At 37.3% G+C, this 12,689-nt stretch overlaps 1 protein-coding gene across 1 annotated transcript; it reads right to left on the bottom strand.

Moving 5' to 3' along the window:
- Positions 1–8,535: 8,535 nt before the first annotated feature.
- On the bottom strand, positions 8,536–9,033 carry LOC104104001 (ethylene-responsive transcription factor ERF098-like). Its single transcript, XM_009611983.4, has one exon. The coding sequence runs from the start codon at positions 9,031–9,033 to the stop codon at positions 8,536–8,538; it is 498 nt and encodes a 165-aa protein (XP_009610278.1).
- Between the last annotated feature and the right edge of the window lie 3,656 nt (positions 9,034–12,689).

Raw genomic sequence — 12,689 nt, forward strand, 5'->3', positions numbered from 1 at the left:
TTGTTGTGTGCTAATCGTTGTGGGAGCTGCGTATGCACGAGGTGACGAGAGTCCGTACTTAGCTATTTTTATGTTATGTCCGGGTAGACTTAGATTCACATCATGTCTTAATTGTTCTATTTGTATTTACCCTGTGTATTTGATTTTCTTAATTTATGACTGAGATTGAGGTTAGAACAAAATATTGATTAAGCCTCTCACTTTGAAAATTTTAGAATATTTGACGAACAATAGATCTGTGTCTTCTCGACTCACATGTACTTTCGCAAGTGAGGTAGTTTTCTACTCTAATCGGATCAGGATGTTCGTCTCGGCAGTGTTGTAAATTACTCTTATCGGATCGGATCGTTCGCCTCAGCAGTATAGTAATACTATTCTTATGGGATTAGGCCATTTTCCTCGGCGATACTGTGTATCACTATTCTTATGGGATCAGGTCATTTGCCTCAGCGATACTGTGTATCACTATTCTTATGAGATCCGGTTGTTCGCCTCGGCAGTACTGAGTACCACTCTTCCTATGGGATCGGGTCGTTCGCCTCGGCAGACTCGTGCTTAATACTTGAGATTTGATTTGATTTTGGTATCAGTTGCGTTCATGCCTTTGAGGCCGGTTATGACATTTTAGTGACTTTAGTGTCTACTTTATGTATTTTATTACTATTTGACCACTAGTAAATGCCAAATTGACCCCTCATCACTACTTCTTCGAGGTTAGACTGGATACTTATTGGGTACGTATTATTTTACGTACTCATTCTACACTTCTGTACTGATTGTGCATGTACTGAGATAGGTACTTCAAGTGGTTATACGGGCGCGTAAACACACTTTCACGGAGACTTAGTGGTGAGATGCTTGCCGTGCTTCGATCTGCAGCACCGTAGTCTCACTCTAACTTATTTATTGTTTGTGTCTATTTTACTTCAGATAGTAGCTATAGTAGTTTTGTATATTCTCTAGATTTCTTATGCACTTGTGGCACCGAGTTTTGGAGGCTATTAGTTGTTATGCACCGTTGTACTTATTATTACTATCACTGTGGTTTATGTATTATTCACCCTTTGTATTTTTGGGAAAGAAGTACGGTTCCATGAGATTTTACTTTTATTCGGTGTATTTAAGGAAATTTCTGTTTTTAAAAGTTAAAAAGGAATAACTAAATTAGAAGTTCACGTATTGGCTTGCCTAACAGCGGCATTGGGAGCCATCGCGACCTATTATAGGTTTTGAGTCGTGACAAACTAAACCATTGTATTGTGGGTTTTCAAGAATTGTCTTCTTATTTCTAATTCTATGTGTTCAGAAGTTGTCGTCAAACTCCTTTGAAGTATACTCTTCTCCGTTATCCATCCTGAGACGCTTTAATTTTTGACGTGTCTCCCTTTCCAGCAGAGCATGGAATTTCTGAAAAACTTGAAATACCTGGTCTTTTGTTCTCAAGAAATAAATCCATAATTTTTGTGAAGCATCATCAATAAATATAAAAAATTATTTGTTATCTCTCATTGATTCTAATTCATTGGACCACAAACAGCAGAATATACTAAACTAAATATATTCGATTTTCTTCCCTGAGTTGATTGAAACGATACCCTATGTTATTTCCAAAAAATAATAATCACAGGGATTCACAGTTGTACCTTTTGCAAAGAAGATAAGTGACTTCTTGGCTAGGATCTGCAATCCCTTCTCACTCACATGGTCTAATCTCCGGTGATCAGCAGGTGTATCAGCTACAGCCGCATGTAATCCACCTTCACATATCTTAGCGGTTGTCTTGTACAACATGTGTGGAGCTACTCCTTTAGCAATTACCAATGATCCTTTGGTGAGCCGCCATTTTCCATTGATGAAGTGAATCGTGTACCCACCTCGATCTAGAGCGATCCTTGTAATCAAATTCATCTGTAGATCTGGTACGAGCCACACATATTTTAGAACTATGTGCATACGACATTTATCTTGATACAAATGTCACCAATCCCCACAATCTTTGAGTGACTGGTATTTTTCATCTTGACCGTCCTAACGTCTCCTGCTTTGTACCTACAGAAGAATTCTCTTACCGATGTGGCATGGTAGGATGCTGACATGCCAACCACCTATTTTGACTCTTAGCTTGCTAAGTGCATGCGTTCCTTCTTCTCAATCGTTGTGCACATCATTCTTTTGGGTACTGCTCTCGCCACGACCTTTCTTTGAAAAATCTCTTTTAAAGTGACCGGATTGACCGTAACTGTAGCAATTTTTACCTTTTGATCAGTTCCTGGAGTTTCCACGACCTTTGGATGTATCACCGCTACTCAAAGCTCTATAAAGACTTCTTCCTCTGTTTTTCATGATAAGAGCATGTCCCTGATAATTTTCAGGCTTCTTCCTCATCTATCATTGAGTAGGATATTTGATGTGACCTCCTTTAACTTGGTGGTATCTCTACCATGCAGGATCATTATTACCAAGTTATCATAGGTAAATGAAAAAAAAGTTTAGAAGCAAGATAGCCTTATCTACTTCAGTGATTGTTTCTTCAAGATTTTTCAACTGCGTGACTAATCCACTAAACATATTTAAATGGGGCAAGAAATATGTACCTTCACTCATATGAATAGCATATATTTTCTTTCTCAAAAATAACTTGTTTGTTAAGTATTTGAGCATGTATAAACTTTTTAGTCTTTTCCAAATACCATATACATTATTTTCGTCGTCATTATTGAGCACTTCATCTGACAAGTACAATCTGATTGAACTAGCCACCTTCTTATCCATGGCTGTCCAATCCTCAGTTTTCATGGTTTCAAGCTTTGTCTCTTTGTCATCTAATGCATTGTCTAACCCTCGTTTGATGAGCAGATCTTTCATCCTTCTATGCGATATGGAGAAACCATCATTACCATTGAATCTTATCACTTTTACTCGGATATTTTTTGGTCATAGAGTTAAATCGACCATAAATAATATTTCTGTGAATGAGTAGAACATGTACTTTGATACTAACTGTTGGAAAATAACCCACACAGAAATAATATTCACGTATACAATTATACTAAATGCGAATTACTAAAATACAGTAACTAACAGCAATAATAAGAGAAACAAGGATATCAAGATTTTTACATGAAAAACTTTTCTAATAAAGGAAAAACCTCACTCCTACAGGATCGGGATACTTTTTTTACGTATTACGAGAAGGTTGTTGAAGTAGGATCACAATGGCCATGGCTTTGAGGGAGGTTTAGCCTAGCCTCCGGCCAGAACCACACGTGCAAGTTTCCTTGCATGTGGCTCGTCCGTGCTTTTCGAGGCGCTGCCTGTGACTCAGCATGGGAGAAGGGGACGGAACTCTGATTTTACTAGCAAGGTTTTATAATTTATGATACCGAGTAAAATACTCCAAAATCACTATACAGTCAAAAGAAATAATTCTCTTATGATTTTTCACCTCACTATAATACCACTCAAACTCTCTATTTCTCTCACAAAGTATTTTTCTTCTCGCGCTTTGAATCGCTCTCTTATTTTCTCTGTTTGGTATGCCTTACAACTAAGAGTAAAGGCACCTATTTATAGTGCTTAGGATTACTTCATAGGTGCATTAGTGATGTCATGTTAATAGCAACAGTCAAATATAATATTGTGAAACTAAACAACGGTCTACTGTAAAAATCTTCCTTACTGTGCGCTTAGTTGGCTTGACAATTCAAAGCAAAGGAAGTTGTCTTCTTGTCACATGACATGGGATGGACCCATCATGAAGAAGTAGGATTTGGGTATAGAAAATTAGATTAGAATGGTAACCCATCATTTTTTTGAGAAATTTGGAGTGGGTATTGTTGTTTAGACTCGTTGGAAATAGTTTGAGGAGGTTGTCTGTAAAATTTATAGTCATTTGACGGAGATTTGGATTGATTTTGAACAAGAATTGCAACTGAAATCGTAAAAGAAGTTCGTCACTACAGCTAGAGATGGTTTTTATACATTGTTATATACTTTTATACCAGATTAATACATGTTTAATTATTATACACTTTTGTATAAGGTAAATGCATTATTAATATAAGTTTGTAAATACTGTATAATAATATATAAGAATGTATAAATATATAAGTTTGTAAACACTTTTGTATAGGTGCAATAACATGTTGTGCTGATATTTGAGCGCTAGCAAATCCCCCCTAATTAATTGAGGCTTCATATATATATATATATATATATATATATATAGAAGGCCATTGACCAGGGACGTGGCACATCTCTTCAATTAGAATGATAATTTATCTAATTCCTCCTTTTTTTGCATTAAAATTTTAAAAACATATATCTTCTCCTTATGAAAAGTTTCACCGTTTACAAAACCCATTATGTATTTGAGTAATTCACAACCGTTTAGCTAGGGCGGTTTATCGGGCGGATTGGACGGTTAATTACTCTTAACGGTTATCGGCTTTTAAATGTATTAATCCGCTAGCCATCCGATAAGATGTCGGGCGGATTGGTATTGGTTTAGCTCTTATCGGGCGGTTTATCGGCATAATTCAATCTATATTGCGTGCATTAATTGTTTGCTGACCGCCTAGCATACAAATTCAGAATAGAAAATTACACATTGAGTCCAGACATACATGTCTGTTAACGCCTACATAAGAATGATGTAGTGTGTCATGTGTTGTAGAGTGAAAAAAGTTGTGGCACAACACTGCTGTTCTTCTATTAAACATAGACAGCAGGCATTAGTTTAAAAAAACAAAAGCAGAGGTGAACCATAGACAGCAGCTTAAACAATCTTGTTGTAGGGTGGGAGAATAAGCTAAGCTAAGCCAAGCCTGGGATCTTCTGATGCATAGTACGTAAGGGTTCTGATTATTTAGGAATTAGGCGTTAGAACTTAGAGATAAAGTACTGGAAGAAGTGAAAGGGTTTTTGATATTTAATATATATATATATATATATATATATATATATATATATATATATATATATATATATATATATTCTTAACGGGTTAACGGATTATCCGTTAAGAAAATTGAATAATCCGCCCCCAAACCGATAAGCCGTTAATAAAAAAATTCAATCTGTTCCCCGTCCGTTAAACCGTTAACCCGATACTAATAAGCCATTAAGTTTCGATTTCGGTTCGGTTTTCGGTTTCGATTCGATTTTGAACACCCCTACGTTTAGCAATCGAAAAGTCGCTATCAAAAGCCCTAAAGTCCCTGCGTGGAAAACCAACTCCAAATCTATGCGAAAGATCAATTTTCCTTGTAAGAGGATTCCCTATTCATGTGATAATAAACGATGGAATGCTGCACATAATGATGACAAATCGAAGGAGAATGATCAGAGGGATACAGTAAAGGGAACTGACAACTTGTTGTAACTAAACAACGAATATTTGAAGTATACAGAAGATGGAACTTCTCTTCTTCTGTTCTCTGAAGCTTTTCTTCCTGAACCTTAGGTTTTCCTCTTTGAACTATCTTAAGGCCTTTACATTTGCTCCATCTGACTGTCTTTTTGTATATCATTTTATTAGGATTATATTCCAGTCTTCTGTAGACATACTTAAATAAATGTTGATTCGATTTGTGCTGTTGAAACAAATAGGTTTAATTGGAACGAAGTGGGTAGTACAAAAACAAGGGGAAAGTGCTTCAGGACACTCAATCACGTAAGCAATAAACTAAGTTTAATTCTTTTCCTTCATTATTCTATGATCAATATTGTTGTTAACAGTCCATATTTTTCTTACCTTTAAAGAACCTTATAGACATAAGATGTTTGCTACCTCTGCATCAGGTATTGACATTCTCTGAATAAATATAGTTAAAACTATGATCTTCTCTTAACAATCATTAGTTTCCAGTATGAAATAACCTTGATGATATTTTTTTAATGTCTATGAACTAACAGTCTTTGTTCTTCCAGTTTTTATGGAAATCATGTTATGGTTTAGCAAATTGGAAGTTCCTAGGTTTTTGTGTGATCAGGGACCATGCTTCTCTGTTAGTGTATTGTGAATAACCATAGTACAAAGTTCCCCTAACTTTAGAAACTAAAAAAACAAACACAAGTTTGGCACAATTTATTTTAGATAGAGGAAAAAACCTACATTTGAAACAGAAAACTTTAGACATGATTTTAAGAAGCATAAGTTCTAACAACTAAATTCCTTTATAAACTGATGTATTTACTTGGTTTGGTTGCTAAAGTATTGCTCGTATTGAGTCTTTCACGGAGGCTCCGGTCACCATCTAAGACTTTCAAGGTTAAAATGATAGTCTAACATTTTAGCCTAGATCAGATCCTTGAGAGTTATCACTGTATTTCTTTACATCACCAATATATATTTTCCAAAGGGGTCATTTGATATTTATAGTATGGGATTGTTTTGAAGACCATTTTGTCTTAATTTACTATCACGGGTTTAATCAAAAGAGAAAAACAAGTTACTGCTATGGGCTTAACATCTTTCCCTGAAAATCTCAAGACAATTATTTTCCTTTGAATGTATGATAATAAAATTTATAAGATGTACTAAAATTGCTTGATCGCCATAAGGGATTGCGGAAATGCATCATGTGAGCATGTCAAAATTAATTCATTGTTTTGAGCAACTTTTATGACGAAAACATAATTAAGAAGCAGGATGAAATAAGGTCACCCTATCTCGTAGTTTCAGATGATGTCCCGTATGCCTATATCATTTCATTAAACCTGTTATCAAGCAGAATTCCAGTGTTCTTGCATGAAGTAACAAAATACAGTTTGATCTTACATTCATGATTCATCCTTAATGTGGATCGGCAAAGTAAATTAAATCTTATTAAATGTTTATTCTTACCTCATTTCATTTAAATATTTGAACTTGCAATCATCTGGTGCAACTGACGCGCTCCCCACACCATGATTCAATGGAGCACATAAATTTTGAAACCTTGAAGAAGTTAATGAATCAGTACCCTGTCTATTACTGAATGTCGATATCAAAATACTTTACATCTATTTCCTATTGAATATCGTTTAAGTTCTGATCAAGATGTTTTGCAAAGCAAATAAACCGGTTATGATCTTATTAGAACCTATGAACATAATGGTGATGAGTAACAACTTCTTTTCATTCTAAAAATGTTCTTAGTACTCTATTTTTTAAAGTCCCCCGTATAACACATCTTCTCTTACTTTTTCAGAAAATTGAGTTACAAGTCCCCAGTCAACCCAGGCAGCAGCTGACGAGTTGTGCTTTTGCCTTGAAAACATAAACGTTAAGAGCGGATAGGAGTACCCGTACTCAAGTATTAAAGCTCTCACAGCGTTATAAATGTCATAGTTTTTAAGATATCAGAGGGAACGGTGTATGCAAGTTAACAACTCCAAAGCGAACAAGGGAAGATTTGCATAGAGAGGTGCAACGACACTAAAAATGCTTCTATGGTTAAATCTGAGTAGTGTGAAGGATCCATGGTTTATGTCTATCAATGATATATGACATTTGTGTGCAGAAGCTTTAACTATAGTTTCCTTTTTTGATTTCAGCATATTTCAAAATATGGATCATGTGAACCATGTTACACAATGCAATATATTGGAAGTGAAGGGAATATAAACTTCGTCTATGCTGTTGATTTGGAATGACAAAGGCTCACTAGCTACTAAACTGGTCAAATAATAGACAATGTAATTGTGTTGTGCTTGAAAATACACATGTTTCATATCTTTTGGGTATTATATCTAATAATAGTTGGTTATGATTGTACTAAATAGCCTAGAGGCACAATGTTCTTGGGTTCTCTTTTGCAGATATTATACAGGAAAAAGAATTACTCTCATATTATTCTATTATGCACTTGATGTAAAAGTGATCTGGCATGGTTATTAATTTTTATTTTTATATGTAACACTAATGTATTGGTACCAGAACACTCAGAAAAAGAAGAAGCCGAATACTTATTTCTATGTGATACTTTCAGTAGGATTTTTTGTGTTTATTCTTTTCTATGTAATTTTTTCTTACATATTGGGCTTTTTTAATATTACATATGTATGTCTTCTATTATAAGTATATTTGTTTTATAGAATTTTGCTACAAGTTTTTTATCTTTCTATATCAACAAAAATTACAAAGAAATATGGGCAACATAACTAGTATATATATAATACATTAAATTTATAATCTATCATTTTATTGTTGTGTTGCCAATACGATATTAGATTTGGACACAGAGAACGGTACCTCCTTAACGAGGGAGAAGCTCAGGATAATAATATGAGGAGTTATTAATTAGGGGTTATATATGACCAAAACATTTGGATTTGTACTGCGTACTGTACTAGGTACCAGACATAATAAATTAATTATCGTCTTAACTTGTGAGTACATAGAAAGAACATAAATCAGGATGAAGAAAAAACAACAAAGAAAGTTGGCATATAATTCGGGGAAAAAATTAAAGGAATCAGAAATAGCATGATAATAACAGATTAACAAGTCCATATTGGACCTAAACATTTCAAGCTTTTCTTCAAAACAACCTAGAAAAACTTGGGCCGTTTATTAGCCTGGCGATGAACTTGTGAGCCGAGAAGCTCATCCAGAAGGTTGTTATCAAAATACTCAAATTCAATAACCTTCTCTTCATGATCATGTCCCTCCAATCTCACATTCTCTTGTTGATCAGAAGAAGCAGTAGCTGAAGAAGAAGATGGTAAAGAAGAAGAGGCCGACATGTGCGCGTTTCCCATGGATGACGCGTAGCTTGGTCCAGGACCTAGAGGTACTTTAGTATTATTATTGTGATGGTAATGTCCATCGTTTGGGAAGTTGAGGATGGCTTGGTGGCCCCTTAGAGAAAAGGCAGCCCGATCATATGCTCGGGCTGCCTCTTCAGCTGTTTCAAAGGTGCCTAGCCAAAGGCGTGACCCGTTCCGGGTAGGGTCACGTATCTCCGCTGCATATTTTCCCCATGGCCTTCGTCGTATGCCTCGGTATTTGTTCTCTCTTCTTCCTCTCTGATCTTCGTTGGAGTCCATCACCTTGGTTATCTTGATCTAGTGTTTGTTTCTCGATTTTATGGCTTTAGTTTCTAAGGATAATGAATGTGCTAAAATGTGGAAGTTTAGGTATATGCATAGCAACTGCTATAAATAGCAATGTCGTAGTCATATTTGACCGTTGACCAAAGTGGATTCTATCTTGACTTCTTCCACAAAGGGTTCGGGTTTAGGGTCATGGGTGGCAACGTTGGTGATGGTGGCATGAAAGAATTGACTAGGCATAAAAATATATTTGGGCCTTACCCGATAAGCATTAAAGTTCAAGGAAAAATGTTTACAAATTGTACTAGGAATTTAACACATTCAAGAAAATGGAAGAGGGAATATAAGATGTAAAAATATTCGGTCATTATGAAACTATTTAGAAAAAATAATATTCCGTTTAAAAAAATTGGAAATCTAATTTTTGGTTCACAAACGAAAGATTAAATTCTCATTATTTGGATATACTATTACTTCTTGCGAATAAATGAGAAGTTATGGTCCAATTTGGTAGTCCGCCCAGTGCGAGAAACGATACTGCGACGGCCCAGTGTTTTTGCAGAGATTGAAGCGAATTAGTATTTGAAAAAGAAAACATTTTCGCGCAAAGCAACTTGGAGTATACATGCAGCTTCGAAGAAGCAGCAAAATAAACCTGCTTTAATTGGATATCTATAAAAAATTCTTACTTGAAAAGGATCTTTAATGAATTGAAGAAATAATTATCATAGAGCTAATATTCGTATTGTTTACCCTCAAAATCGGATAACAATTGAATTTGTAAGTGGTTATAAGGACATGTGGATTAACTTGATATAAAACGATAAATTAGATTACAATTGAAATAAATAGCGATAAATAACTGCAAATCATAGGAATTGGATGATTTCAGCTTAAGAATGCAAGCCACCCTTGAATTGAGTGCACTTTGATTGACACCAAGATAGCAAAGAAATAAGAATAACGGTAATGTACTGCTTATGAGTGTATGTTACAATGTGTCTAATGAATTGTCAAGTCCCCTTTATATTATGGGAGATCTACCTTTTAAGATATTATTTTATTATTCTGTAAAAAGCAAAAGTCCTTGATTTGCGGACCGTTAGTTTCCTTTTTGAGTCGTTCCATGATTTCTGCCATAATGATTGGTTAATGGCGAGAATTACGGACTCCTGTCAGATGAGTTGGCAAAACTTTCTTCGAGGCCGTTGAAAACAGGACCGGTTACGCCTTCGGTAAACTCGAGGGCAAATGTGATGGTTTCGATGGCTAATTTTGACAATGCTTTGGGTTCGATCTTAATTACCATGTTTCGATCTTTGGCCGATCGTGTGGGGCGTTAGATCGATCTTTGAGCTAGACTTCACCCGATCATAGATATTTTGACCCTGGCCTAATCAAGGGGGTTCGGAAGCTCGATCAAATATCGAGCTCGGTTTTACCCGTATACAGATAGCCCATTGCTTTTCAGCGAGTAGATGACGAGAAACGATATGAGCCTCAAATTCTCATTTTGATATATCATGACATAAGTGACAAAAACATGACGTCAAATCCCCTTGTTTTTCGGAGAGTAGATGACGAGAAACGATACGAGCTTCCGATTCTTACTCCAATAAATCATGACGACGAATTCGTGACGTAAGTGATAAGAATAGTTGAAACGTCCCGTCGGTCCAGTTTTCAAAGCATTAAATGTGTGTCAGTTAACGGTCGGCCGCTACAGTATGCGAACCGCCGTTGGAGAAAACTATAAATATCCCCTTTTATCCATTCATTAGAATTTTTACATTCACTCATTTGCTCTTGTGTTTTAAGAAAGCTTCATCACTCTCATCTTCTGGTTTTCTGAAAACTTAAGTTTTAAAACTTATTCCCTTCTGGTTTTCTGAAAGCTTTCATAAGTTATCTGCTAATTACACCTCCTTTTTTACCAATACCTTCTTTTCTCCGCTATTTAGAAGTAATGGCAAAGATTTAAAATTCGTTCCTCAAAAGGAAAACCCCTCTTCCTCGAGACCGTCTGAGAACATTTCGCCTGCTGTCACTAAAGAACCGACACCAGAACCCCCTCTAAAGATGTTCGGCCCCGCGGAGTGTCCAACCAGAGCTGTTTCAAGGTTAAGAAAACCTTCTTGGTACTGGGTCGGTGCGAGCCGGTCTCGAGGTACATATGTTCGGTCACCAACAGTGTCCTCAAGAAGGTCAAGGAGGACTACAACTGGGTCGTTAAGCTTGTAGTGGTCCCTACCCCCAATGAGTCGATCACCACCTACGTGTAGGGTTTTTTAAGTGTTTACACTTACCCTTTCACGTTGGGTCCTTTAGATCTGGTCATCATAGCCTTCTATAAGAGGTACAAGGTGACCCGCGGTCAAATTCATCCTTCGTTCTGGAGGATAGTAATTCTTCTCCGCTTCTTCGTGAGCAAGATCGAGGGATGTCCCTTTACCATCGACCACCTTATATGCATGTATAGCCACTGGCTCTACCGAGGGGGGTTAATCAAGTTTGCACGTTGGGCCATTAAGGCCCCTTTTTTGAGTATCGACGAGGATCGGGACCGAGGCTGGTTGGCTCGTTTTGTCCGAGTGAAGACCTCGGATTTTATCCCAGCCAAGCATCTGCCATTTCCTAAGAAGTTAAATATGAAGCGTAAGTTTAATTTTGCTTTTACGATTTCGCTCTATGTTCTTTTTCCTCCCCTCTCATCTATATTTTGCGGTGGTAAAGCTGTTGCTCGGATGCCGGATGCGGTTCCTCGACTCAAGGAATAGGTTGAGGGCATCGTGAGACAAAGACCTTATTCCAAGCGTTCATGGCGCGGGCTCTCGAAGGGCCGATGGAGGCCCATTACCATGGTAAGAGTTTTCTCAAGTGACTTTGATTTCCCTTTCGTGTTATCAACTTCTAATTACTTTTACTTCTTTTTTGCAGGTTTACCAAAAGATGCTGAGATGTGGCCTCTGTCCGGTGATGATGATATCTTCACCGAGCCCCCTGCCTCGGGGCAGGATAAAGAAAAGAAAAGAAAAAAGGTTCTGAGTTCTCCGGGCCCTGAGAAGAAGAGGACAAAGAAAAGATTGGCTCGTAAACCCAAGGGAAGTACCAGGGGTCGAGCACCATCCCCGGACTCACTCTATCAACTGAGGGACGAGTCCGAAGGGAAAGGAGAAGCCTTTGATTTCGTGACCAGTATGTCATCGCAACCCGAAGGGCAAAGGGCCTCCGAACCAGGGTGAGGCGAGGCCGAATTTCATTATGAAGCCGAGGTGGAGGTAGAAGTTGAGGCTTCACAAAATACGGGAAAAGTGCCGTAGGAAGCACTTGGTCCGATAGAGATCGCCGAGTCGCCCTCGTTCATATAGTCGATGTTCAACGAGGCCCAAGTAGAAAAAGAATGCCCCGTCGAGGGAGCCCATAGATAGAATGACCCTTTTTCGTGGTTTTTTTGATGGTGTGGATTCAAAGGCCACGGAGGATGCCATTGGTTTTGGTGATTTAGAGATACCGAGGAAGAGCTCACCCTCTGAAGCAAGCGGGCCTTCCTCGAGACCAAAATTTGTCGATTGATTCCCTGCCCCTAGTGCATATCCTGATCGGATACGCAACGTTGTTTTTTCACTTCTTGAGGATGCACGGGTCCTTTC

This window comes from Nicotiana tomentosiformis, chromosome 1, assembly GCF_000390325.3.
Source record: "Nicotiana tomentosiformis chromosome 1, ASM39032v3, whole genome shotgun sequence".
Lineage (NCBI taxonomy): Eukaryota > Viridiplantae > Streptophyta > Magnoliopsida > Solanales > Solanaceae > Nicotiana > Nicotiana tomentosiformis.

What these genes read in the sequence shown, in the direction of transcription:
- LOC104104001 (XM_009611983.4), bottom strand. Translation starts at nt 9,033, where the DNA reads ATGGACTCCAACGAAGATCAGAGAGGAAGAAGAGAGAACAAATACCGA.